Source organism: Penicillium daleae (assembly GCF_028827525.1).
Source record: "Penicillium daleae strain IBT 16125 chromosome Unknown utg000007l_segment0_segment0, whole genome shotgun sequence".
Taxonomy (NCBI): Eukaryota; Fungi; Ascomycota; class Eurotiomycetes; order Eurotiales; family Aspergillaceae; genus Penicillium; species Penicillium daleae.
In genome coordinates, this window is record NW_026623155.1 from 2107597 (window position 1) to 2128788 (window position 21192).

The window sequence follows — 21192 nt, forward strand, 5'->3', positions numbered from 1 at the left end:
TTGCCATTTCTTTTCAATGTTTCTGGTGGGAATGGTGTTCAGTCGGTTCTTTCAGCCCTTTTGTCTTTGGTCCATCCCTTTCAGAAGCTCTTTTAATCTGGTCTTCGTGTTTCACCCACCGGGGCATGGCATCTTATTCATTCCTTCCCTATCCATTCCCTTCTCTTCTCCAGTGACCCTTCGTCCTGCTTTCTTTCGAGTCAGAGAGAGAAAGTGAGCTCCAAAATTCGCCCCATCGGATTGTCATGGACCATCCATCAGCTTGACTTGTTGCTTCCACATCCGATGCATCATTTCCTTTCTCGCCATCTTCACATCTCACTTGGTTTTTATTGGCATAACTTCCGTTTCTGCTTCCCTTTTGCCGATGCTATTTGCCTTTTGCCGCTGGACATTTTGCTCCCTCCTTTTGCCATATTCCCAAGCCTTCTTGTAAGCGTTTCTGCGGTCTGCTGTTTCCTTTTTTCGACTCTTCACATCCGTCTCTGACTGTCTATTTGTTGAACCCCCTATTGAGCCGGGCTGGTAGCGATAAGCGAAGGCCATAGAGTAAAAAGATACAATCGACAAATAACACGTTACTCTCTCTCCAGCGTAGATCATTCATAGATTCCCCGTTCTCCGATATAATAATTGTCCCTGGGCCAGACCCCAAGCTGACAAACGGCAGCGACACCCGCTTACCTAACATCACCTGACATCATTCGCAAGCCCAATGACCGAATCCCGCACTTCCTCCCCGATCGCTCCCTCTCCCCGAAACCTACAACTCAGGTCCCAATTACCAATCCTCCTCTCCCCTGTTCTCTTCTCTTTTCTCTCCTCTGCTCTTCTCTCAACTATTAAAGAAACCACCACCCCCGGTTTCTTCCCCGCCAAACCCGCCCACCATTTCTTTCATCTTCCAACGCCTCTTCGGCTCCTTCGCCGGCCCTTCACCCGCCACCATGTCCGCCGCCAAGACTAAGGCTCAGAACCTCATTAACGAGAATGGCGTCGTGGTCTTCTCCAAGTCTTATTGCCCCTATTGCAAGTCCAGCAAGGATTTGCTGGATAAGCTGGGTGCTAAGTATGAGGCGCTGGAGCTTGATTTGATTGGTGAGTTGTGCTTCTGTGATTAACTTTGTTGTCGTTTTTTTTATGTTCGGGGAGGACGAGCGGAAATGTTTTGCGCGGGGAGTTCGGGGAAGGACCTGTTCGAGGCCGAGGATGGGACATTCCTCCACTTCTGATACTAGATATCTGGATATATCCCCTGTCTATTTTGATTTTGACTGGCGCATGGCACTGCGATAACTTTGGCCGCGTTGCGATCCGATGCTAATGCTAATCTACTTCTTTCTTCTAGATGACGGCTCCGCGATCCAGAGTGCTCTCCAGGAGATCTCCAACCAGCGCACCGTGCCCAACATCTTCATCAACCAGAAGCATATCGGTGGTAACTCCGACCTCCAGGCTATTGCCGGCGAGCTCCCCGCTCTGCTGAAGGATGCTGGTGCCTTGTGAAATAGGCAATGGATATCATTTTAAGAATATGATTTTTGCAGAGACGAGTAGTCTTGTCTCTGCATTGGGACTACGCATGCAATCTTTTCCCATTATAGAGAATGTTTGGATTTACGTTCATGCTCCTTGGATTCCGTTGTAGAGTTGAGTTGGGAGGTGGGAATCCTCCGCTTTCCACGAAGTTTTGAAACCCAGAATGCGGTATCAAGCGATAGATAGAGTACAGGTGGGAAACTAGTGAGAACAACATAGAACGTGGCAAGAAGAAGCCGGCCACCGATATACAAATACAAGGCAATGACATGACAATCTCACCTCAAGACCGGTCACACACCCTCAAACAACCCGCTGCACAACAGTACCAACCGGCCTCTCCACAATCGCCATCAGCCCCTCCACAATACTCTGTCTCGCCCCCTCGCTCGAAACAGTCTTCCCAGCCAAATAATTCAACCAAACAAGCCGACTAACCCGCTCATCGGCAACCCGCCCCATCCACCGCATCGGCTTCGTCGCCTCCGGCTGGAACAGCGCGTCCATCGCCCCCTGCGCCCCACGCAACAACACCAACGTCTGACCCTTGGGCACATTCTTCCTCTGCCCACCACCAAACACAGCCTTGAAATCATTCATCGCCGTCCCAAACTCCGCATCCTGGAACTCGCCTGCCGCCGCCGTCCCAGGCAGAGCCTTCTTCTGCTGCGCGCGCGCCGTGATCCCACGCACCCAGCCGTCGCGCAGGTGCATGAAATCCGTGTTACGGGTGGGCACGATGCGGAAGGCGGTGCGGATTCCGGGTTCCTTGAGCAGGGCAGTCCAGGCTGCGTCGCCGCGGTCCGCGTCGAGGAGGAGCGCTTTGAGCTGTTGGCGCTCCGGGGAGACGAGGGATGTTGCTGCGTCGACGCCGACGCCTGAGACGGCCGTTACGTCTGAGGTTGGCGGGTGGACGGCGGTGTGGATGAGGCGGCGCTGGAGCTCGGTGATGTCGGCTTTGGCGACGTACAGACCTACGACGTAGACTTGGATCGAGAGGAAGGAGACGGTTCGGATGCCCAGGCCGAGGAGTTGGTACTCGTCGCCGTCGGAGGTGGAGAGTTCGTCGCCTGTTTGCTTGTTGTTGATTTCAGAGGCGGCGGGGAGTCGGATTGTTGTTGGGAAGAACGGGATTGTGCTGGTTCCTGTGGCTACTTGGTCCACGTTGTCTTGGCCGTGGAGAGGGATTACCGAGGGTCCGCCTGTGCTGGGGAATCCAGGAGGTCCATCCAACTTCATCGATTTGTTTGATGTTGGAGTTACCTCGAACTTGTTCTCTGTTTCGGCTGCCTTGTCTTTGTTGGACTCCAGGGCATCCAGTCCGAATACATCCAGCTTGATCACGCCGTACATTGCAGCGCCGCAGATAACCATTCCCGCGGCGGAGAGCGCAATTGAGCGCTTGGACTTGGCAAAGTCCTGCTCGCTCTTTGCGCGTGCTGCTGACTGAAGTGGGTTGCTGCTGGCATTGTTGGCGGAGCGGAGGGAGTGTTTTGTGGTGAAGGACCTAGTTGTGCTGTGGCATTGCCCGAGGCGCTGCCGGGCAAGGCTCTGGTAGGCACGCCAGGGATTTGCTCGAAGATGAGTAGACATGGTGTTGGGATTGCTTTTCGGGAGGTGTATGGAAGCGGCTGCTGTCGGAATTGGAGTTGACTTCCACTCGAAGTGTGGGGATTCACGTGATATTGGCTGATCTTCAGCCTATCTGCGAAAGAATGGAATGTGGCATGGTGAAACAGTATCATTCGGATATATTAGAAAATGGGCATATTCAAGAATATGGGTATCTCATATAGTTTTCTTATCGTGGGAAGACAAGACGTGGAGGGTCGGGTGTGTCTTCCCTCGAGGCGAGAATCGCTTCAGCAATCAGATGGCCCCGGGGGATGGGGCGCATTCGACTTTGAATCAGTTTCCTGTTCTAGATTACTACTCTGCGCAGTGTAGTTGAAACAGTGTAGCGGTGCCAATTAGTCTGCTTTACTACAGGGAAACACGGCCTCGAGCCGTTGTAGTACTGATGCTTTGGCGGATTTGTCTTCTATTCGTAAGACTTTTATGGGCACAAGCATGTCAGATGTTGAGGCATGACGCTAAGTGTATTTTGAAATCTCCAACTGCCTCCTTTCCCTACTACCCCAAACTACGCATAGAAAACGAATCACCGCGTCTGAGACAGTGAAGTTCTCCCATCAATGCAAAGAAACAGGACCGCTAGTCCCACCAGAACAAACTTGTCCAGTAGATCCAACTCCGAGTGGAAGAAGAAAAGGATATTTTCATTTTTCATTCATCGCAATGCACCTGGTGTCAGAAACATTGATCCTGAGAATGGTATGTTGGATCCTCCCTATTCTGTGGGAGTCCCTTCAATACACCCGCGCCGTTAAACCGTCATTGCAATATGAACCCTAAACCCGCACACCAACAAGACGCCGTTTAAGTCGACTTGTTCTTGCGAGCCTCACGACCCTTGGCCTTGCGGGCGAGGATCTCCTCACGATCCTTGTCGAGCTTGAGCTTGCTGATAACGACGTTGGAGGGGTGGATGGGGATGGGGACGGATTGGCCGTTGGTCTTCTCGCGGACGACACGCTAAATAAGGAAAAAAAAGTAGAGGGTTAGTTCTCATTGTTTCGTCTGGATTGGTGTGGTGGTTGGTGAAGGATTGAAAAAGTACCTCGACGTGGACGCAGAACTTGAGACGGTAGACGGTGGTGATGCGGCCCTCACGGCCCTTGTTGGAGCCGTTGACGATGGTGACTAGAGACGAATTGTTAGGATTGCGCCCCGGATCCTGAAATTGGTGCCAGATAGATTTCTTACCCTCGTCGTCCTTGCGGATGGGGATGGAGCGAACCTATTAGAACACTGCGTTAGTTTTGCATGTCCCATTTCCCTTGCTGCTGGTGCCTGCATCGTCCGATTTTCCCGTCTGCTCCCAAAAAACCAGATTGTGCCACACCCAGGTTGAATGCGATTCGAATTGATTTTCAACGTACACCGTACTTAGCCCGCAGCTCAGCGGACAGAGGGGCGCTCATGAGAATGCGGCGCTCCGAGGAGGGGGCCTGGAAGTAAGCCTTGCGGCTCTTGGAACGAGAAGAAGCCAGGGCTGCAGAGGTTCGTCAGTACTTTGCATATTGAAAATGGGCGAGAACTCGGGCGGAAGATTGCAAATGGATCGAGGCGAGGGATATAGAATCAGAGGGCGAGAGAGAGTACGCACCGGTGTTGCGGACAGCCATCTTGACGGAGCGACCTGGAGGGTGTCGTGAATGGCTTCAAGTGCACGGGTTGTCGTTGGTCGGGGAAGAAGGTCACTTGTGTGAGGTGAAAATTGAACGCGGGTGGGTTGTGCGTCACATGACTCGCCGCTTATTAGGTAGGGCTCGAAGGTAGAGTTTGATTGGTTGGGATGGTGACTAAGGGACCCACTTTATCCTGCTTTACCCAGCGCTATGCCCGTCTTGGGACTCGAAGTGTATAACCCGTGGATAGCCCAAGGAGGGATTTACCAGATGGTAGGGAAGAATGCTGGATATTATGCAGATATTCAAAAACTCCCGGTGTCTGGATACTGATCTTTATTCTTACCGTCCTATCCTACTCTGAAGAGAAATGTTAATGGAAGTATAGGAGGAATGGACCTCTTGCTAACATCCAAGGATGACTGATCTTTACAACATAACAGACTCTTTTAACCTGGTCTACCCATCACTTAGCCCCCTAATATAACTCTCGTCTAACCTAATTCGACTCAACGAACAACAACTTGGAAAGAACCACCTCCAATCACCCCAAAAGTAGCCGTCTCCCCAGAATACGTCAACCCCTTCGTCACTCGATCCCCATTAATAGTAATGGAAGGCTTCTTCGACGCCGTAACAAACGGCAACGTCAAAGTCCCCTTCGTCCCCTTCGGAACCGAGAACTTCAACGTATACTCCTCTTTCTCCTTCACCCAAGAAGCCTGGAACTTTCCAAGCGAAGTCGTAAATCCCGCCTCAGCATGCTGCAGATCCGCAAACTGCGGCGCAAGATTCCACGTCTGACCCAGCGGCGAAGTCACCGAAAGACCAACAATGTAATTGGTCAATGCGGAAGTAGGTCCGGAAGACCAGCCGTGAGAGTGCGAGACATACGATGGATCATAGCCGTACCCACGGCTGCTCCTGTATCCGAACGTTCCATTGGCAAGGTATCCTTCGATTACAGTACTCTCCGTGCCATTGGGGTTATTGATGTACCAGCCCCAGCTGCGGCGGATGAGATCCAGAGCGCGGGCAGGTTTCTGGACCTCGAAGTGGCTTTGGATTTCGAAGGAGGAGATGAAGGAGACCACGTTTTCGGGTAATTCAGGAGCAACGGCTCCGATTGGAGTCCAATTTTTGAGAAGTTTGTCGGAGATACCGGCTGCGCGGTCTGCGTCGACTACACCGAAGAGGATGGCCATGCTGTTGGCGTCTTGCGGGTGGAGAGTGGTGTCGGTGGCGTTGTCTTTGAAGGCACCGTATGAATCATCCCAGCAGTAAGTGTTAATTGCGGTCTTGAGTGCCGCGGCTCGCGCGGTCCAGGTGCTGGAGAGATTGGTGGTATCCCCGACCCATGTGGCTAGGGACGCTCCGGTTTGCAGAGTGTGATAGAGACTGTAAACGGTGAGTATATTCTGAGATAGATAGGACGTAAAACCTACATCATTTGGGCTTCTGTGTTGTTATATCCTTGCTGCCAACGGGCCCAGTCGCGGATACCAGTGACATCCAATAGGCCGCTGGGGTAAGTCACCTTGCCATAGATGAAATTCATTGCAGCAAGGTAGCCATTCCAGTTCTGTTGCAGGAACGTCGTGTCATTCGTGTACAGAACGTAGTTGTAAGTGCCAACCATGGACCACATGTGGTAGGTATCCGAGCCCTGCTGGCTGAGTGGAGGCCCTGATTCAGCAAAAGCACCAGTGGAAGCCTACCATATATGTCAATGCAAGCCAAACCCAGTATTCAAGCATTGGCTCACTTACCTGCGTGTTGTACATAACCTGTAGAGCGTTCTTCACGCTATCCAAGTCTCCCAGGCTGACAAAGGCTGACGGCACCGCGATACCCATATCACCAGGCCAGACAGCCCGGTCTCGCTTGGCACCATCAACGATGATAGTATCACCAGGTCCGAGCGTTCCATTGTTCAGCCATCTAGATTTGACTCCGCTATTAAGACGTCCAGTATTAACGGGGACTTCATTGGTTTGCAACGTATAAGCACCGCTGTACCAGATACGATTCAGCAGTTCATCGCTGCAGTGGAAGTACCCCTGGTAGGCACGAAGATTGGCCCATGTAGGTTGGAAATCGAGTTCCACAGTGATATCCGTCAAGTCCACATTCGTAGAGCTGTCCGTAACAAGGAAGATTGTCAGGTATCGGAAGCCACCACGGAGAAATCGGTCGGGCATATCGTAAACATGCTTCCCCGAGGATGAGAAATTAGCGTATAAGGCGCCATCGTGGTAGAGACTATTAGAAGAGTCGGACCACTCTCCGATCCAGTTCTTGGCTTCGGAGAAGGCGAGACCAAGGGCTCCGCTGCCCGTGGAAGTGTAGTCCAGATGGACAATGCCACCTACTTCCTTGCCAAAGTCAAAGACCACGAGCGATCCATTCCCGTGCAGAGATGCTGTCGCCGGCTTGCCACGATTGGTGATGGCATTTGTTTTCAACTCGGAGAGAGTCGATGCGGGTCGCACAGTTCGCGATGATGGTGCATAGATGTTTTTATCCCATACACCGCTGAAGGCGCTGTTTGTTGGACCCGAGCAAGTCGTGTTCCGCCAACAGGACTGTGCTTCACTCAGAGAAAGCAAAGAGCAGAAGCTCACAAGCAAGCCAGACCAATGGATCTGTACCATCTTGCAAGTTCACAGAGAAATAACTTTTTTTTCCTATCTTCTGGTATGGGGTAAAAGTGGATCAAGTTCCCTAATATGCCAACTACATATAGTAACCCAAATACCGGCGGGGTTACGGAGAGTTCCACAGTAGAATCTCATTTCTCGGTCAAGAATAGCACGAGTTAGTCAGAGGGAAGCACCTGTATTTGACAATTTGATGCACAAAATAGAGGAGGCAGGGCATGAGACCCCCCTGATTGGTGGAACAATGCGGATAGAGCGATATTGCACTTAACCAGGATCAGGGTAAAGATCGGCAGGACAAGCACTCGTGTGGCTTTGAAAGCATCGACATTCTCATACAAACTGCCGAATTGACAAATCCCACGCCATTCCGGGCGCTACTTTCCCCCGCAAACGCTTTTCTCCGCAATTCCAGACCCTCAAGGGTCTCAAGGGGGAGTAGAGCAAGCTCGGCGCAAATGTTACCGAGAAGAAGGCTAACAGGGGATCAGATCCTCTCTTAGCGTTTTGGAGGTCGGTTATAAAGCGCTAACTCTACGCTGGACAGACCTACACGGACAAGTTCTCGGGACAATGCGCTTGCCGGAATTTATCTCTGTTGTGCTGCCCCTTGGGCTTGCATTGACTAGTGCTGCCAATGCGGCTGTGATCAAAAATGGTCCGAATGTCTGCACCGTCAAGGCCAATGGCCATCAAAGAGACGATGTCCCAGATATCCTGAAGGCATTCAAAGAATGTGGTCACGGCGGTACAGTGATCTTCCCAGAAGACCAATCCTACTGGATCGCAACGCGCCTGAACCCCGTTGTCAATGATGTGGTAATTGAATGGCGCGGGAAATGGACTGTAAGTAATTCAAATCCTCGTTTCTGACTGACACAACACTGATCACTCCCAGTTCTCCGACGACCTGGACTACTGGCGTAATCACTCCTACCCGGTTGCATTCCAGAATCACGCTGCCGGGTTTATCATCACAGGCGACAACATCAAGATTGATGGATATGGAACCGGTGGAATCGATGGGAATGGCAATGTGTGGTATACTGCCGAAAAGGGAAACACGCAGCCAGGACGACCCATGCCCTTTGTCTTCTGGAATGTGTCCGAAGTCAGCGTGGAGAATTTCTATGTCAAGGATCCTCCCTTGTGGAGTTTGAATATTATGAATGGCACCAACATGCGCTTCAACAACATCTACTGCAATGCCACTGCAGTTGACGCGCCATACGGCAGTAACTGGGTGCAGAATACAGATGGATTTGGTATGTTCATCCTCCTCGAACCTTCTTCTCTCCTTCTATAGAATCAGTGAACTAACAGGTCTTCTTTCAGACACCATGGACGTCAACAACATCGAACTAACCAACTTCGTCTACCAAGGCGGCGACGACTGCGTAGCCATCAAGCCACGCTCCTACAACGTCAACATCCACAACGTCACCTGCCGCGGTGGCAACGGTATCGCTATCGGCAGTCTGGGCCAGTACCTCGAAGACTCCAGCGTCTCCAACATCATCGTCGACACCGTCAAACTCATCCGGTATAACGAAGACATGCACAACAGCGCATACATCAAGACATGGGTCGGTGCGCTGGTCCCGCAAAGTTCCTACGAGAGCGCGGGTCTTCCTCGTGGCGGTGGCTGGGGCAGCGTGTCCAACGTCTTATTCTCGAACTTTGATGTCCAGGGCGCTAACGCGGGACCCGCGATTACGGAGGATAGTGGAAATAATGGATCGTACTCGGGGACGAGTCTGATGACTATTTCGAATGTGGCGTTTGTGAATTTCACGGGGCAGATTGAGACGAGTAAGAGTACGGTTGCGTCAGTGTCGTGTTCGAATGTGCATCCGTGTTATAATATTGATTTTGATAATGTGGTATTGTATCCGGTCAATTCGACGACGGCTGGAACGGGCTCGTGCAAGTACACGGCGGATGGAGGGGTTCATGGGTTGACTGGATGTTGATGCGGTGGGTATATTGTATAGATTGATAATTGAGTGGATATAGTCATACTTAGTTCTCGAATACTTCGACTATACTGGACTTCAATCCATAGCAGCAGTGGAAGTATACAAAGTATGAGACCCTTTCATGTGAACCCACATCGACTGAAGCCCCACATTCCCACGTGGAGAAGCTTGTTCCTTTCACGATGATATAATTTCCGCCAGCAATCCCTGAAATTTAATGAGATACGAAAAGTTGAATAACAATTCGAAAAAACCCTTATTTCTTTATCCACTATACATCTCTCGAAAAATGACCGAAACCGTCCGCCCAGCATTCGCAGACCGTGAGCGCCCTCTCCTCAGCTACGGCATCCCCTTCCCCACCGCAGCCGCCGACCACGTCGCCGAGACATTCGGTGCCTCGCGTGTCTACGTGATCTGCTCTGGATCTCTGGCACGGAATACAGATGCCTTGGACCGATTGACTGCAGCGCTGGGCGCTGAGAAGGTCGTGGGGTGTCGCATTGGAATGCAGAGTCATACGCTGTGGTCAGAGGTATTGGAGATTGTGGAGGAGGCAAGGAGTGTACGGGCGGATTTACTGTTGACGCTGGGGGCTGGCAGTTTGACGGATGGCGCGAAGATTATTGCTTTCGTAAGTATTGTATACCTTCTTTTCTTTCGAGTATATGATGTTGGGTTGGTAGTCCACCTTGGAAGCATAGATTCCATGCCTGCTCACAGTCTATATTTCCACCACGACTATATATTAACCACACTCTTCGAGACAGGCCCTCGCCAACCAAGTCCAAACCATCTCCGACCTCGAATCCCTCGCCGAAGGCCCCAACAAACGCTCTCAAATCCATCCACCCACGATCCCAATAATCTCCGTCCCAACCTCCCTCTCCGCAGGCGAATACTCCAATTTCGCCGGCGGCACCGAGGACAACTCCCGCCGTAAATACAGCTTCCAAGCACCCCTCCGCGGACCGGAGCTCATCATCCTCGACCCTGAACTTGTCGAAACCACGCCGGACTCGATCTGGTTGAGTACGGGGATTCGGGCGGTGGATCACTGCGTGGAGACGCTTTGTGCGGTTGTGGGTGTGACGCCGGCGTCGGATGAGCTTGCGGAGCATGCGTTGGGTTTGTTGGTGCCTGGGTTGTTGCGGTGTAAGAGGGATCGGGGGAATCGGGAGGCTCATTTGCAGTGTCAATTGGGATCGGTGGATGCGATGGCTGCTTGTACAAGTGGTTCGGTGGAGTTGGGGGCTAGTCATGGGATTGGACATCAGGTATGCGTCATTCGTTCTACATTGAACCGCCTGTGGAGAGCGTCCATTCATTTATATGGAGTTATAAGATAGCTAACAACTCATTTCTAGCTCGGCCCCTTGGGCGTTGGACACGGCGAGACAAGTTGCATCTTACTCCCAGCGGTGTGCAAGTTCAATGCTAAGCACAACGCGAATCGCGAGCGGCAAGCGCGAGTGCGTGAATTCCTCATCCGTGATCCCGTCGTCGCGGAGGTTCTACGCTCTCGTTCTACCAAGGTGGAGGACTCGGATTTGGGCGATATCCTGGATGTGGTGATTCGCGAATTGGGCATGCCGCGGTCTCTGGCAGATGTGAGGGTGGGCCGGGATAAGTTGGATGCCCTGGCCAAGCACAGTTTGCATGACCGGTGGTGTCAGACGAATCCGGTGCCGCTGAAGGAGAAAGAGCAAGTCTTGGAGATTCTAGAAATGGTAGTCTGAGATGGAACATTAGTTGCAATGGCGCAATTGACCGCAACAGCATCGAATTCGGGTAAATTCCAAGTCGATTGATAAGCCAAACTACCCCGCGACCCCACAGTCGGGGATCTCTCCGATGATGTAACGAGATATCTCCTTTCCCTCTTTCTACCTTCTACACACTGCCTCTACTGTATCTATGCCATGGCTCCCCAGAACATCCTCCTCTTCGGCGCCACAGGCGCCATTGGCCGCTTCATCCTGAACGCCCTCCTAGCCCAGCGCTCCCAGTTCGGCCGCATCGCAATTTTCACCTCCCCACGCACTGCAGAGACCAAGGGAGAACAGCTCAAGAAGCAAGGCATTGAAGTGATCGTCGGCAGTATCGAAGATGAAAGCGCCGTCAAGGCTGCCTACGAGGGTAAGTATACACATACACGTACACATACACAAAGTGCAAGTCCATCCTCAATGGACTACACCTCCACCCCCCTCTCTACTCTCTACTCTCTACTCAACCTACAACAACGAAGACTAACCTCAATTCCAGGAATAACAACCGTAATCTCCGCGCTGGGTCGAAACACCCTCGCCCACCAAATCCCCCTAATCCGCCTCGCCGCCGCCAGTCCAACCGTCAAATGGTTCTTCCCATCCGAATACGGCACCGACATCGCCTACAGCCCCGCCTCGGCCCACGAAAAGCCCCACCAGCAGAAACTCAAGGTGCGCGCCGTGCTGGAAAACGAAATCTCCCGCGATGATCTGGACTACTCGTATATCGTGACGGGCCCGTTTGCGGAGATGTATTTGCATTTTACGCACGGGTTGGAGGAGGCCGGTGGTTGGGATGTGAGGGGGCGGAAGGCGGTGCTTTTGGGGGCGAAGGGGGAGGAGCGGGTTAGTTTGACGACGATGGAAGAGTGAGTTTTTGATTTTTGATTTTTGATTTTTGATTTTCCTGGAGGAAAGGAATGGGATTGTGCTAACTGGGCCTTTTTTTTCTGCTATATAGTGTGGGGACTTTTGTCGTGTCGGCTCTTCTCCATGCTACCCCGGAGACACGCAATCGCCCGCTCTGTGTCAATTCGTTTACGACCAGCCCGGCTGAGATCCAGGCTTTGTTTGAACGCCACGTGCCAGGTCCCTGGGACGTGTCTTATACATCGCTCGAGCGACTACGTGAGTTAGAAGGGGAGGCGTGGGGGGCTGGGAATTCGGGGGCGACGGCGGTGACTCTGCGACGAATCTGGTCGGAAGGCGGCACGCTGTATGAGCAGCGGGCGAATGGGCTGATTGGAGAGCCCAAGACAACGTCGTTGGAAGAGATTGTTGCCGGGGAAATTCGTGAGTCTAGCAGTTTATAATTTGGCCAGTACAGAACCGCGAAGAAGCTATGGAAGCCTTGGTCATGATTGACTAGCCGGTAACTCCAGATCATACCAAATCATAGGACCGTCACTTCATCTATGTAAATAAGCATATAAACCAATCAACCTTGCCATTGGCGAGTTCGAGATTGTGATAAGGTATTTTCGTACGATCGTGGCACGGAGACACAAGAAGAACGGATTGGGTGGGAATTAACAAAACATTTCACGTCTTTACTAGCATCGGATTCACATGGCCCAAGGGGAATGATTAACAAACAGGGAGATAAAACCCAACCGGGATGGGCAGACAGGGGCGGTTGCCGCGGATATAAAACAAAAGTCGGACTCTACTGGAAGAACTTGCGAACCCGCTCTTGGCTTTCCGGGCTAACACCAGCCAGGATTGACTCGGCGTTCAAGTTGGTCGCCGCAACAAGTTGCTTGGCTGCCTGAGCAACACGGGCAGCGGTCTGGCCTTGAAGAGTGCCGGCATCGAGGGCTTGCACAATGAACCCGAAGACCCGGTCGGCCTTGGTAAGGACCGCGGGGTTTTGCCTAGATGGGTGTGTTAGCTCAACGGTCATGACAATCCAGGGTGCGTCAAAAAATGAAAGGGAGGGGGATACATACTGGTCAACCAATTGAACAATAAACGAGTAAGCATAGGGTGCGGCCTCCTCGTCATAAGTGATAGGCAGCGTCTCAATCCAGTTGATCACAACCTCCTGAGCGTTCTGCACCTTGGAGGCGTTGAAGTGCAGGATCTTGGCAATACTGGCCGAAGCATTCTCAGTAGCAAAGACGTGCTCCTCGGTGCGGTTCTGGGGGTGTTGAGTCACCTGGAACAGGCTGGGAATGCAGGCAGCGACAAAGTCGGCCCAGGGAGCACCACCTTTTTGCGCGGCGACGCCGACACCGTAAGCGGCGGCCTGACGGTTGGCAGCGTTCTCATCCAGCAGACCAGAGGCCAGAGGCTGCATGATGTGGTCCTTGAAGGTCCAAGACTCTGCAGAGCAGAACTCCAGCACATCGTCCATGATGCACAGGGCCCATTGTCGCTGGGTCGGGTCCTGGCTGGTGATGAAGTTGTCGTAGAACTGCATCAGCTGCTGCCAGGCGGGCAGGAAAGTGGTACCTTGGCTCTTGAAGATAGTGTGGAAGGCCTTGTTCATGTCGCTGAGCAGGTTCTGGTCATCCTCAACGGCATACTCGAAGTCGAGGTTCTCCTCATCGCCATCCTCAAGCTCAGCCTGCTCCTCCAACCGCTGCTTCACGCGCATCTGGTAGTCTTCAAGCGTAGACTTGGCAGAGTCGACGAACGCCTGCATATGCTGCGGGGACAGGCTGTTGGGGCCAACGACCTCCACGGACTCGTAGAAGCACTGGTACATCTCGGCCAAGGTATCAACGGTAGGCTCAGCGCTGAGCACCTCAATGATCTTCTCGGCCACCTTATTCCACATCTCGGCAAATCCGGGGGAGTTGCCGCCGTGGGCCTTCTTGTAAGAGTTGAGCAGCTGGGGAACCAGCTTAGCGGCCGAGACGCGGACGGGATCGTGGAAGAAGAATGCAAGACCAGGGACGGCAATCTTCTCCATGGTCTCTAGAACATAAGGCTCAAAGGCATCCTCCAGTATCTGAGCATAGATGGTGATCAACTCGATAGCGGTGTTCTTGTCCTCCAAAGCGCTTGTCTTGATTCCAATAACCTTGCCCTTGAGGGGAACCAACTCCCAGCCTTCGTCCTGCTCAACCTGTTCAATCTGGTCCTCGTCATCCAGCAACTGGATGTCGGCCTTGGCGGCGGCCACGGTCAGCAGGGGAGGCATGACACCGGGCAGGTAGGGCACAAAGTCACGGCCCAAAACGCGGCACATACGGCCCCAGCAGTGGAGGAGGTACTGCGATTGAGGGTCATCAGCGTCGACGATGTTCTGCTGGATGTGGCCCAGAATCTGGACGAGGTTCAGAGCATCCTGGCCCATCTTCTCCTTGCCAACGGCCAAAGCAATCAGAGTAGCACACTCCATGGCCTTAGCACGAAGCAGCCGGTATTCCTTGCCCTGTTCTTCCTTGAGAACGTTGAGCAGCAGGGGCATAAGGGTGTCGTAGTATTGACCGAAGGCGGTTTCGGCAGAATCGGCAATAGTAGCAATGGTCGACAATGCCTGTTCCTGGAGATAGCGCTTGGGGCTGCGCAAAAGCTCCAAAAGGCGGCTCAAAAGGTCACCGAGGTAGGGCTCGAGAATGCTACGCTCAGCCTCCTCACAGAAGTTGACCAAAGCAGCAGCGGCGTGAGACTGCACACGGGGTTCGGTGGAGCTAAGGACGGGGATAATGTTGTTCAAAACAATGCCGTGGTACTTCTCCTGCATGATACCAGCGAAGTCGGTACTCATTTGGCCGAGAGCATTGCAGCCTGCATAGCGGACACGAGGGTGGGAGTCCCGCAGAGCAGGGACAACCAGAGCAAGAACTTGATCAAGCTCATTGGTCATAAGATCGCGGCAGCCCTCCGAGATGGCGGAAATGGCCATCAGAGCGGCGTGGCGATCGCGCCAGGCAGTGGAAGACATCATGCGAGGAATCCAGGAAAAGGCAGGCTGGAGAATGGCTTCTCCGCCGAGCTTGTTAGCCAGGCGGTCCATGCATTGCTCACCAGCAATGTGGTTGAGGTCGCTCTCTTCAGGCTCGAGCTATAGAAACGTTAGCAGCTTGATACTTGCCAACAGGCGAAGGAGAAAGAAGGACTCACATCCTCGGAAGCATTCCACTCTTCAGCATCGTCATCATCGACACCCACATCAGTCATCAAGCTCAGACATTGGGTCACCATCTCCTGCGCAAAGTTGGCCTCCTTCTTACACATATTGGGTGCATAGTCGGCGAAAGTTGCCATCAACTCCAGCGCATTCTGGCGGACCTGGTCACTGAGCTCCTTATCGGCAATGACACTAATGCTGAACTTGACCAAGTCACTGAAAGAGCCCTTGAACATCCTCGGGCTGATTTCGGCCAACTCGATAAGAGCCAAGAATGCTGACGAGAGCTCTTCGCTCTCGCTGGACTCTTTGAGGGGAGGAAGAATGTTGAGAAGGGCGGGCATAAGAGAGAAGAACTTGGTCTGGGACTTCTTGTCGATAGAACGGAACATGGAGGCGAAAGCTTCCATAGCGGCAATGCGCACCTGGAGAGGAAGGAATCAGCTAGACGGCTCTTTGTATCGGGCGAGGATCAGGCATACCGAGATGTTGTCATCCTCGAAACCCTTGGTGAAGACATTGAGGACAGCATCTTGGTGCTGCTTCTCAATGATGCCGGGGGTGGTTGTGAAAATGCGGAACGCAGTCTCGCGAAGACCAGAGTCGGGAGACTGACTGGCTTGGAAGAGAACACCAAGTAGCTCAAGCCATTGTTCGCCTATACATCCCCAAAAAAATCAAATCGTTAGAACGGAACAGATCTTTCGTAACAGTCTCAACGGTGAACGGGGACTTTTTTGGCTTGTGTTGGAATTGCGTACCGTTGTCGTAGTACTGGCGGGCCACCTCTGCCACAGCGTCTCCAATCTTCTTGCGCACATCAGTGACAGACTCGGCGGTCAGGCATATCACCAGCTTCTCGCGAATCGCAACACGCTGCTCATTGGGCAGACTCAAGAAGATTTCCTTGACGTCGCCAGAGATAGGGTCCTTGCGGGTCTTGGTAGAAATTCTTCGGAAAAGCACAGCGGAGAAAGCACGAGTCTATTGATACGAAAGTCCCCGAGTCAGCGCATGCTCTATAGCGTATCTGTTCAAGGTATTTTGTCGTGAGGGGGTCGGTCGTGTGCATCGAGCAGTCACCCACACAGACGACAGCTCTTGGCTCTCACGATTTCCCCCTCCCTAGGTAGAGTCAAGTCGGAGTTGGCACTCACTAATGTGTCCTCGGCACCAGCAATCTGCTCAGCCAGGCCCATCAACAAGATGTCCGGCTTGGTCTGGACCCAATCATTGTTCAGCTGGTCCTCGGCCTGGGATCGAACGGCGTTGTCGGGGGTGCTGAGAGCGCGCAGCAGCTGGGACAGCGCGGTGTGGACTTCTTGGGGCAGCACGGACATCGTGGGTATGTCTGTTCCCAAGATCCAACAGACAAAAAGAACCCAATTTGTTGGAACCCTCGAAGCGGGATTAGTTGGCGGGGAGGGGCTTGAAGAGGGGTGTGGTTTGAAGGGGGGTGGAAGGAGTTTTGTTTTTGGTGGGGCGGCAAGGAAAGGAAAAAAAGATTGATGATTACGGCTGTCGGGGCAATCGATATGCGATAGGCGCTGGGAACCACTTAGATGGATCAACCTCGGGGAAACAGGAGTAGTAAAGAACGGGAAGAGAGAGTCCAGGATTAAATTTATGGGAGACGAGAGAGACTAGGAGCTTATGAAGAAGCTCTCATTCCAACCTGACTAGTAATACAAGAGACAGGGCTACCAGAGACCTATTGATGCCCGGTACTTGGGTACTTCGGACAGCCTGACGGCCTCGATTCCCGCGGTGGAGATCAACGCGAACACGCCCAGTTCAATCTCCTTGATAAGTTCATTCCACGAGGATTCATACCGTAGCTTAAATCTTGAATGATAAGGATATGTAACAAGGGTAGTTACAGCTTTCCATTGATATAGCATTCCTATAAAAACAAGTATTTGCATTGAAAGGCTAAAACTACTGGCCGCAACTGATCATGACTAGAACAGCGGTATCTGAACGCGACACGAAATATCGATAATTAGAAAGGGGGGTATGCACTCTCGCAGAACGAAAACATCAGGAGGAGCCAAAATGAAGAAAAGTGGAGGGAGGGAGGTCGAGATTATTGGGAGGGGATGAGGGGAGGAATGAGACCGATGAGGACAAGGGAGTGATGTCTAGAAACTGGAAAAACAATGCAACTATTTTTTTCAACGACCGCTGGGACGGCTGAGGATGAATACACCCGCAATGACCGCCGCCAGAGTGACGATGGCTCCGGGCAGAAGGAGCTCGTTGGGAACGCCAGAGATGAACTGCTCCTCGGGGCCGGGGTGTGTAGGGAGGGCCTGTCGGGGCTTGCTCAGCAGAGGCTCCTCCGATGGAGTCTCTGGCACCACACTCTTGGGCTCCTCAATAACGGGAGTCGCAGGCTTAGTGGGCTGCGGGTCGAGGGTGGCAGGGATAGGAGGCTGGGCCGGGTCATGAACAAAGAGATCAACCTTGTCACGACGGGCGCGGCGGGCAAGGTCAATAGCATCCAGCAAATCCTGGTCGGTGGTGATCGAGACCGTGTCGCCCTCGTTATCCATGTAGCTCAGAGCATAACCCGTGTTGCTGAGTCGACCCTCCTCGACTACGGCCTCGCCGCCCACTGCCTCAAGCTCGGCGCCGAGCTTAGCAGTCACCTGGGCGACCAGGTCGGCGACGCCAGAGGAGCTCAGGACGTTCACACGGTGAACACGACCACTAGGAGCCTTGAACTTGAAGGGGAACGGCGCGTTCTCAGCATGGTGCTGGTGGTGCTGAGAAGCCACTTCAGAGTGCTCGTCACCCCCGTGGTGCGAAGCGGACTCGTTCGGCAGCACGCTGTTATCATACTGTGATCGAGCCAGATCGGGGCTCATGACGGAACGGTGCGGCGTGTGAGGCGCCGGCTGGCTTCCAGAGACCATAGAGTCGGATTCGTGATCCATAGACAGCCAGAACTTGTTCCAGGCCGGGCCTTCGTCATCCTGGGTCGACATAGTGTTGATCTATATTCCGTGATAAGTTTCGTGCACACAAGGGTATCTCTTCAATTAACGAGGGGAGGCTTACCTGCTCGAGGGTGGCATAGGTAAGCTTCAGCACATCCACCATGCCGACGATCTCGCCGCCCTCGTTCATGACGGGGAGGTTGAGATAGTGGCCATCTATTCCGATAGTTAGTAAACTTTATCACTGGACCTCAACTGGTCGAGCTCAAAAGGAACTTACCGTGCATCTTGCGGAGGGCAGCCTGAATGCTCATATCGGAGGGAGCGAAATCAGGGTGGGGAGTCATGACGCGCACCACGCTGCAGGTGGCAGGGTCGAGACCGGGAGCAATGACACGAAGAACGATATCCTTGCTGGTGAAGATACCAGTGATGGAGCCTTGGTCCTGCACCAGCAAGGCAGTGGTATGGTGCTCCTTCATCAATGCGGCGGCATCCTTGACAGTCGTTCGGACGGAGACAGTCACGGGGGGCATGCCATCCAGGACAGTCTCAAGAGTCGGGCCGGACATCTTGGATCGCAGCGCCTCGACGTACTGAATAACTTGCTGGGGCTGGCTAGAGCCCAGCTCGGTCTGAACACCCTCCAAAGCATCGTACAGCTTCCGCGACGAGCTATAGGCACGCTCCAGCTTCTCCATCGCATCGTAGAAGCACTTGGTGATATCCAGAATACCCGAAATATCCTGGTTCTCGTCCATGACCGGCAAATGTCTGAAGCCCTTGCGAACCATCAGGTCAAGCGCATCGGTAGCGCTAGTGTCCGTTCGCGCGCACAAGGGGTTCTTGGTCATAATCTCGGCCACGGTCACCTCTCGCGCCTTGTGGCCAGCGCCAACCACGCGGAAAGCCAAATCCTTTGCAGTGAAAATACCAGCAATTCGCTCATCGTCATCGGTAACCAACACACAATCCTCCCGCTTCGCGGCCATCAGCTGGGCAGCCTCGGCAATGCTGAGGGTGGGCTTGATCTGGAGAGCCTGGCTGGGCTTCAGGGCGAGCACGGTGCCCGGCGGGGCTTTGCGGGCATTTCTCGCCTTGGTCGGGTGATGCTTCTTCTTGTTGAGGTCGGCCTCCATCTTGCGACGGATTGCCTATGAAAACAAACCGGGGAGGGTTAGCCGGCAAGCCGAGTAGGAAATGGCGGATCAATTATGAGGGTCCTGTCAAGCTGTACAGCTTCCGTAGATACACACCTCATCACGCTTCGACTGGTTCTGTCGTTGTCTGCTACTGGCGGCGCTCATAGTGCCACTTCCGACGTCGCTGGATGGGGTGTGGGTGGATGCGGCGGAGGATTCTGGACGGTCTGAACGGGGTCGGGGGATGTGGGAAGCACCTGAACTCTCGAAGTCGGGCAGCCTTCCTCTCCCGATGGTCTTATTGGGTGTTCCCCTAAAAGTGCCTGTATGCGACATACTCAAGCCAGGGAGGGGAAGGAACACAACAAAAATAGAGACAAAGGGGAGGACGAGAGTGGAGCAAACAGCGAAGAATGAGAAACAGGTCTGAGAAAGAAAAAAGGAAAACAGCAAGGGAGACTCTTCCAGTTCGAGAGAAGGAAAAGGGCAGTGAATGGTCGATCTGAACAGGGGTGTTTGGGCTGTTTGGCGGTGTTTTCAACGCTAAGTCCAACTCTCGGCCATGTAAACACGGGGCTTATGTAATTGGCCGGGATGAACGGTACGATCCGGGCGCTAGTCTACTTTGGGATGGCATGGACCACGTGATGATCAGTTCATTCTCGATGTCCCGATCACTGCCTTGCAGCCTTATATCTCAGGCCTCACAGTCTGTCAGGCACCCAGGCACCAAGGTGTCTACACCCGTGACTGGGTCTCGCTTAAGGGCTTAGGGCTTCCCACAACACAACCACCCCATCCATTCTGGCAGAGCGTCTGTGTGAGCGAGCTTCGACAACCCACTCCCGACAAGACACCCGTACGTTTCCCTCCCCCCTCTTTCCTCCTTTCCATCCCAGATCGACTCTCTGACTGTCCACAGAGCAATCCGTCAAAATGGTCAAGAAGCGGGCGAACAAGTAAGACTCGATCTCTCCTCCTTCCGCGAATCCAGTCTCCCATCCGATATGAACCTCCGCAATGACGCCGACGAATTCGATGCCACGCCACAACCCTCGATATGATAAAAAAAAAGAAAATAGCAACATTCGCAAAACACGACTCATGCGCATTGACGACCGAATCAACACGGAATGGAGACTGGATATCGTGAAATGCATATTCGCAAGGCAACATGGGAACTAATTGAATTTCTCCAGCGGTCGTAACAAGAATGGCCGCGGCCACGTCAAGCCCGTGCGCTGCTCCAACTGCGCTCGCTGCACCCCCAAGGACAAGGCCATCAAGCGCTTCACCATCCGCAACATGGTCGAGTCTGCTGCCATCCGTACGTGACCCTCTCGACATGACAATTTCATTCCATTCGCACCCTACACCCCAAAGAGGAGGATTCTGGATCGACCCGAATCGACGGAAGAATATTGAAATCTTACTCGATACGAACGGACCGGACCCGCCTACGCATCACACGCTTCGCTTTCAAGAATTGATGGACTAACATACGTTCTTTCGATCTACAGGTGATATCTCCGATGCCTCCGTCTTCGCCGAGTACTCTGTCCCCAAGATGTACCTGAAGCTCCAGTACTGCGTGTCCTGCGCTATTCACGGCAAGATCGTTCGGTATGCATGCCCTCCAACGCCTCATGCGCCTCCTCGCTCGTCGTCAACTCCCATACTAATTCACTTTCTACAGTGTCCGTTCCCGTGAAGGCCGCCGCAACCGTGCTCCTCCCCCACGGATCCGCTACAACAAGGATGGCAAGAAGATGAACCCCCCTCAGGCCGCCAAGGCTATGTAAAGGAGAGGAACGCCATTCAAACCA

General features: G+C 53.1%; 10 protein-coding genes across 10 annotated transcripts; 5 read left to right on the plus strand and 5 right to left on the minus strand.

The window, feature by feature from the left end:
* Positions 1-947: 947 nt before the first annotated feature.
* On the plus strand, positions 948-1506 carry N7458_007935 (glutaredoxin; the record flags this gene model as incomplete). The annotated part of the gene is made up of 2 exons (XM_056911317.1): positions 948-1098; positions 1349-1506. 2 exons carry the CDS (start codon positions 948-950, stop codon positions 1504-1506), a joined length of 309 nt encoding a protein of 102 aa, XP_056764143.1.
* Positions 1507-1842: 336 nt separating this feature from the next.
* N7458_007936 (chalcone isomerase domain-containing protein) lies at positions 1843-3132 on the minus strand (the record flags this gene model as incomplete). The annotated part of the gene is made up of 1 exon (XM_056911318.1): positions 1843-3132. The coding sequence occupies one exon, from the start codon at positions 3130-3132 to the stop codon at positions 1843-1845; it is 1290 nt and encodes a 429-aa protein (XP_056764144.1).
* Positions 3133-3966: 834 nt separating this feature from the next.
* Positions 3967-4873, minus strand: N7458_007937 (60S ribosomal protein uL24). The gene is made up of 5 exons (XM_056911319.1): positions 4769-4873; positions 4542-4654; positions 4366-4399; positions 4220-4302; positions 3967-4134 (listed from the first exon to the last, which is right to left on the minus strand). Exons 1-5 carry the CDS (start codon positions 4785-4787, stop codon positions 3979-3981), a joined length of 405 nt encoding a protein of 134 aa, XP_056764145.1. The 5' UTR covers positions 4788-4873; the 3' UTR covers positions 3967-3978.
* Positions 4874-5299: 426 nt separating this feature from the next.
* N7458_007938 (putative alpha-L-rhamnosidase B) lies at positions 5300-7444 on the minus strand (the record flags this gene model as incomplete). The annotated part of the gene is made up of 3 exons (XM_056911320.1): positions 5300-6188; positions 6236-6504; positions 6560-7444. 3 exons carry the CDS (start codon positions 7442-7444, stop codon positions 5300-5302), a joined length of 2043 nt encoding a protein of 680 aa, XP_056764146.1.
* Positions 7445-8023: 579 nt separating this feature from the next.
* Positions 8024-9423, plus strand: N7458_007939 (putative extracellular exo-polygalacturonase; the record flags this gene model as incomplete). The annotated part of the gene is made up of 3 exons (XM_056911321.1): positions 8024-8296; positions 8349-8715; positions 8786-9423. 3 exons carry the CDS (start codon positions 8024-8026, stop codon positions 9421-9423), a joined length of 1278 nt encoding a protein of 425 aa, XP_056764147.1.
* Positions 9424-9718: 295 nt separating this feature from the next.
* Positions 9719-11168, plus strand: N7458_007940 (iron-containing alcohol dehydrogenase; the record flags this gene model as incomplete). Its single annotated transcript, XM_056911322.1, has 3 exons — positions 9719-10063; positions 10200-10706; positions 10797-11168. The coding sequence occupies 3 exons, from the start codon at positions 9719-9721 to the stop codon at positions 11166-11168; spliced, it is 1224 nt and encodes a 407-aa protein (XP_056764148.1).
* A 183-nt stretch (positions 11169-11351) lies between these two features.
* On the plus strand, positions 11352-12514 carry N7458_007941 (uncharacterized protein; the record flags this gene model as incomplete). Its single annotated transcript, XM_056911323.1, has 3 exons — positions 11352-11568; positions 11698-12070; positions 12163-12514. The coding sequence occupies 3 exons, from the start codon at positions 11352-11354 to the stop codon at positions 12512-12514; spliced, it is 942 nt and encodes a 313-aa protein (XP_056764149.1).
* Positions 12515-12867: 353 nt separating this feature from the next.
* N7458_007942 (nuclear import receptor PSE1) lies at positions 12868-16622 on the minus strand (the record flags this gene model as incomplete). The annotated part of the gene is made up of 6 exons (XM_056911324.1): positions 12868-13075; positions 13151-15216; positions 15276-15707; positions 15765-15940; positions 16044-16266; positions 16440-16622. 6 exons carry the CDS (start codon positions 16620-16622, stop codon positions 12868-12870), a joined length of 3288 nt encoding a protein of 1095 aa, XP_056764150.1.
* Positions 16623-17456: 834 nt separating this feature from the next.
* On the minus strand, positions 17457-19702 carry N7458_007943 (CBS and PB1 domain protein; the record flags this gene model as incomplete). Its single annotated transcript, XM_056911325.1, has 4 exons — positions 17457-18281; positions 18346-18440; positions 18505-19378; positions 19481-19702. 4 exons carry the CDS (start codon positions 19700-19702, stop codon positions 17457-17459), a joined length of 2016 nt encoding a protein of 671 aa, XP_056764151.1.
* A 258-nt stretch (positions 19703-19960) lies between these two features.
* Positions 19961-21168, plus strand: N7458_007944 (40S ribosomal eS26 domain-containing protein; the record flags this gene model as incomplete). The annotated part of the gene is made up of 6 exons (XM_056911326.1): positions 19961-19967; positions 20178-20225; positions 20289-20325; positions 20566-20693; positions 20887-20989; positions 21063-21168. The coding sequence occupies 6 exons, from the start codon at positions 19961-19963 to the stop codon at positions 21166-21168; spliced, it is 429 nt and encodes a 142-aa protein (XP_056764152.1).
* Between the last annotated feature and the right edge of the window lie 24 nt (positions 21169-21192).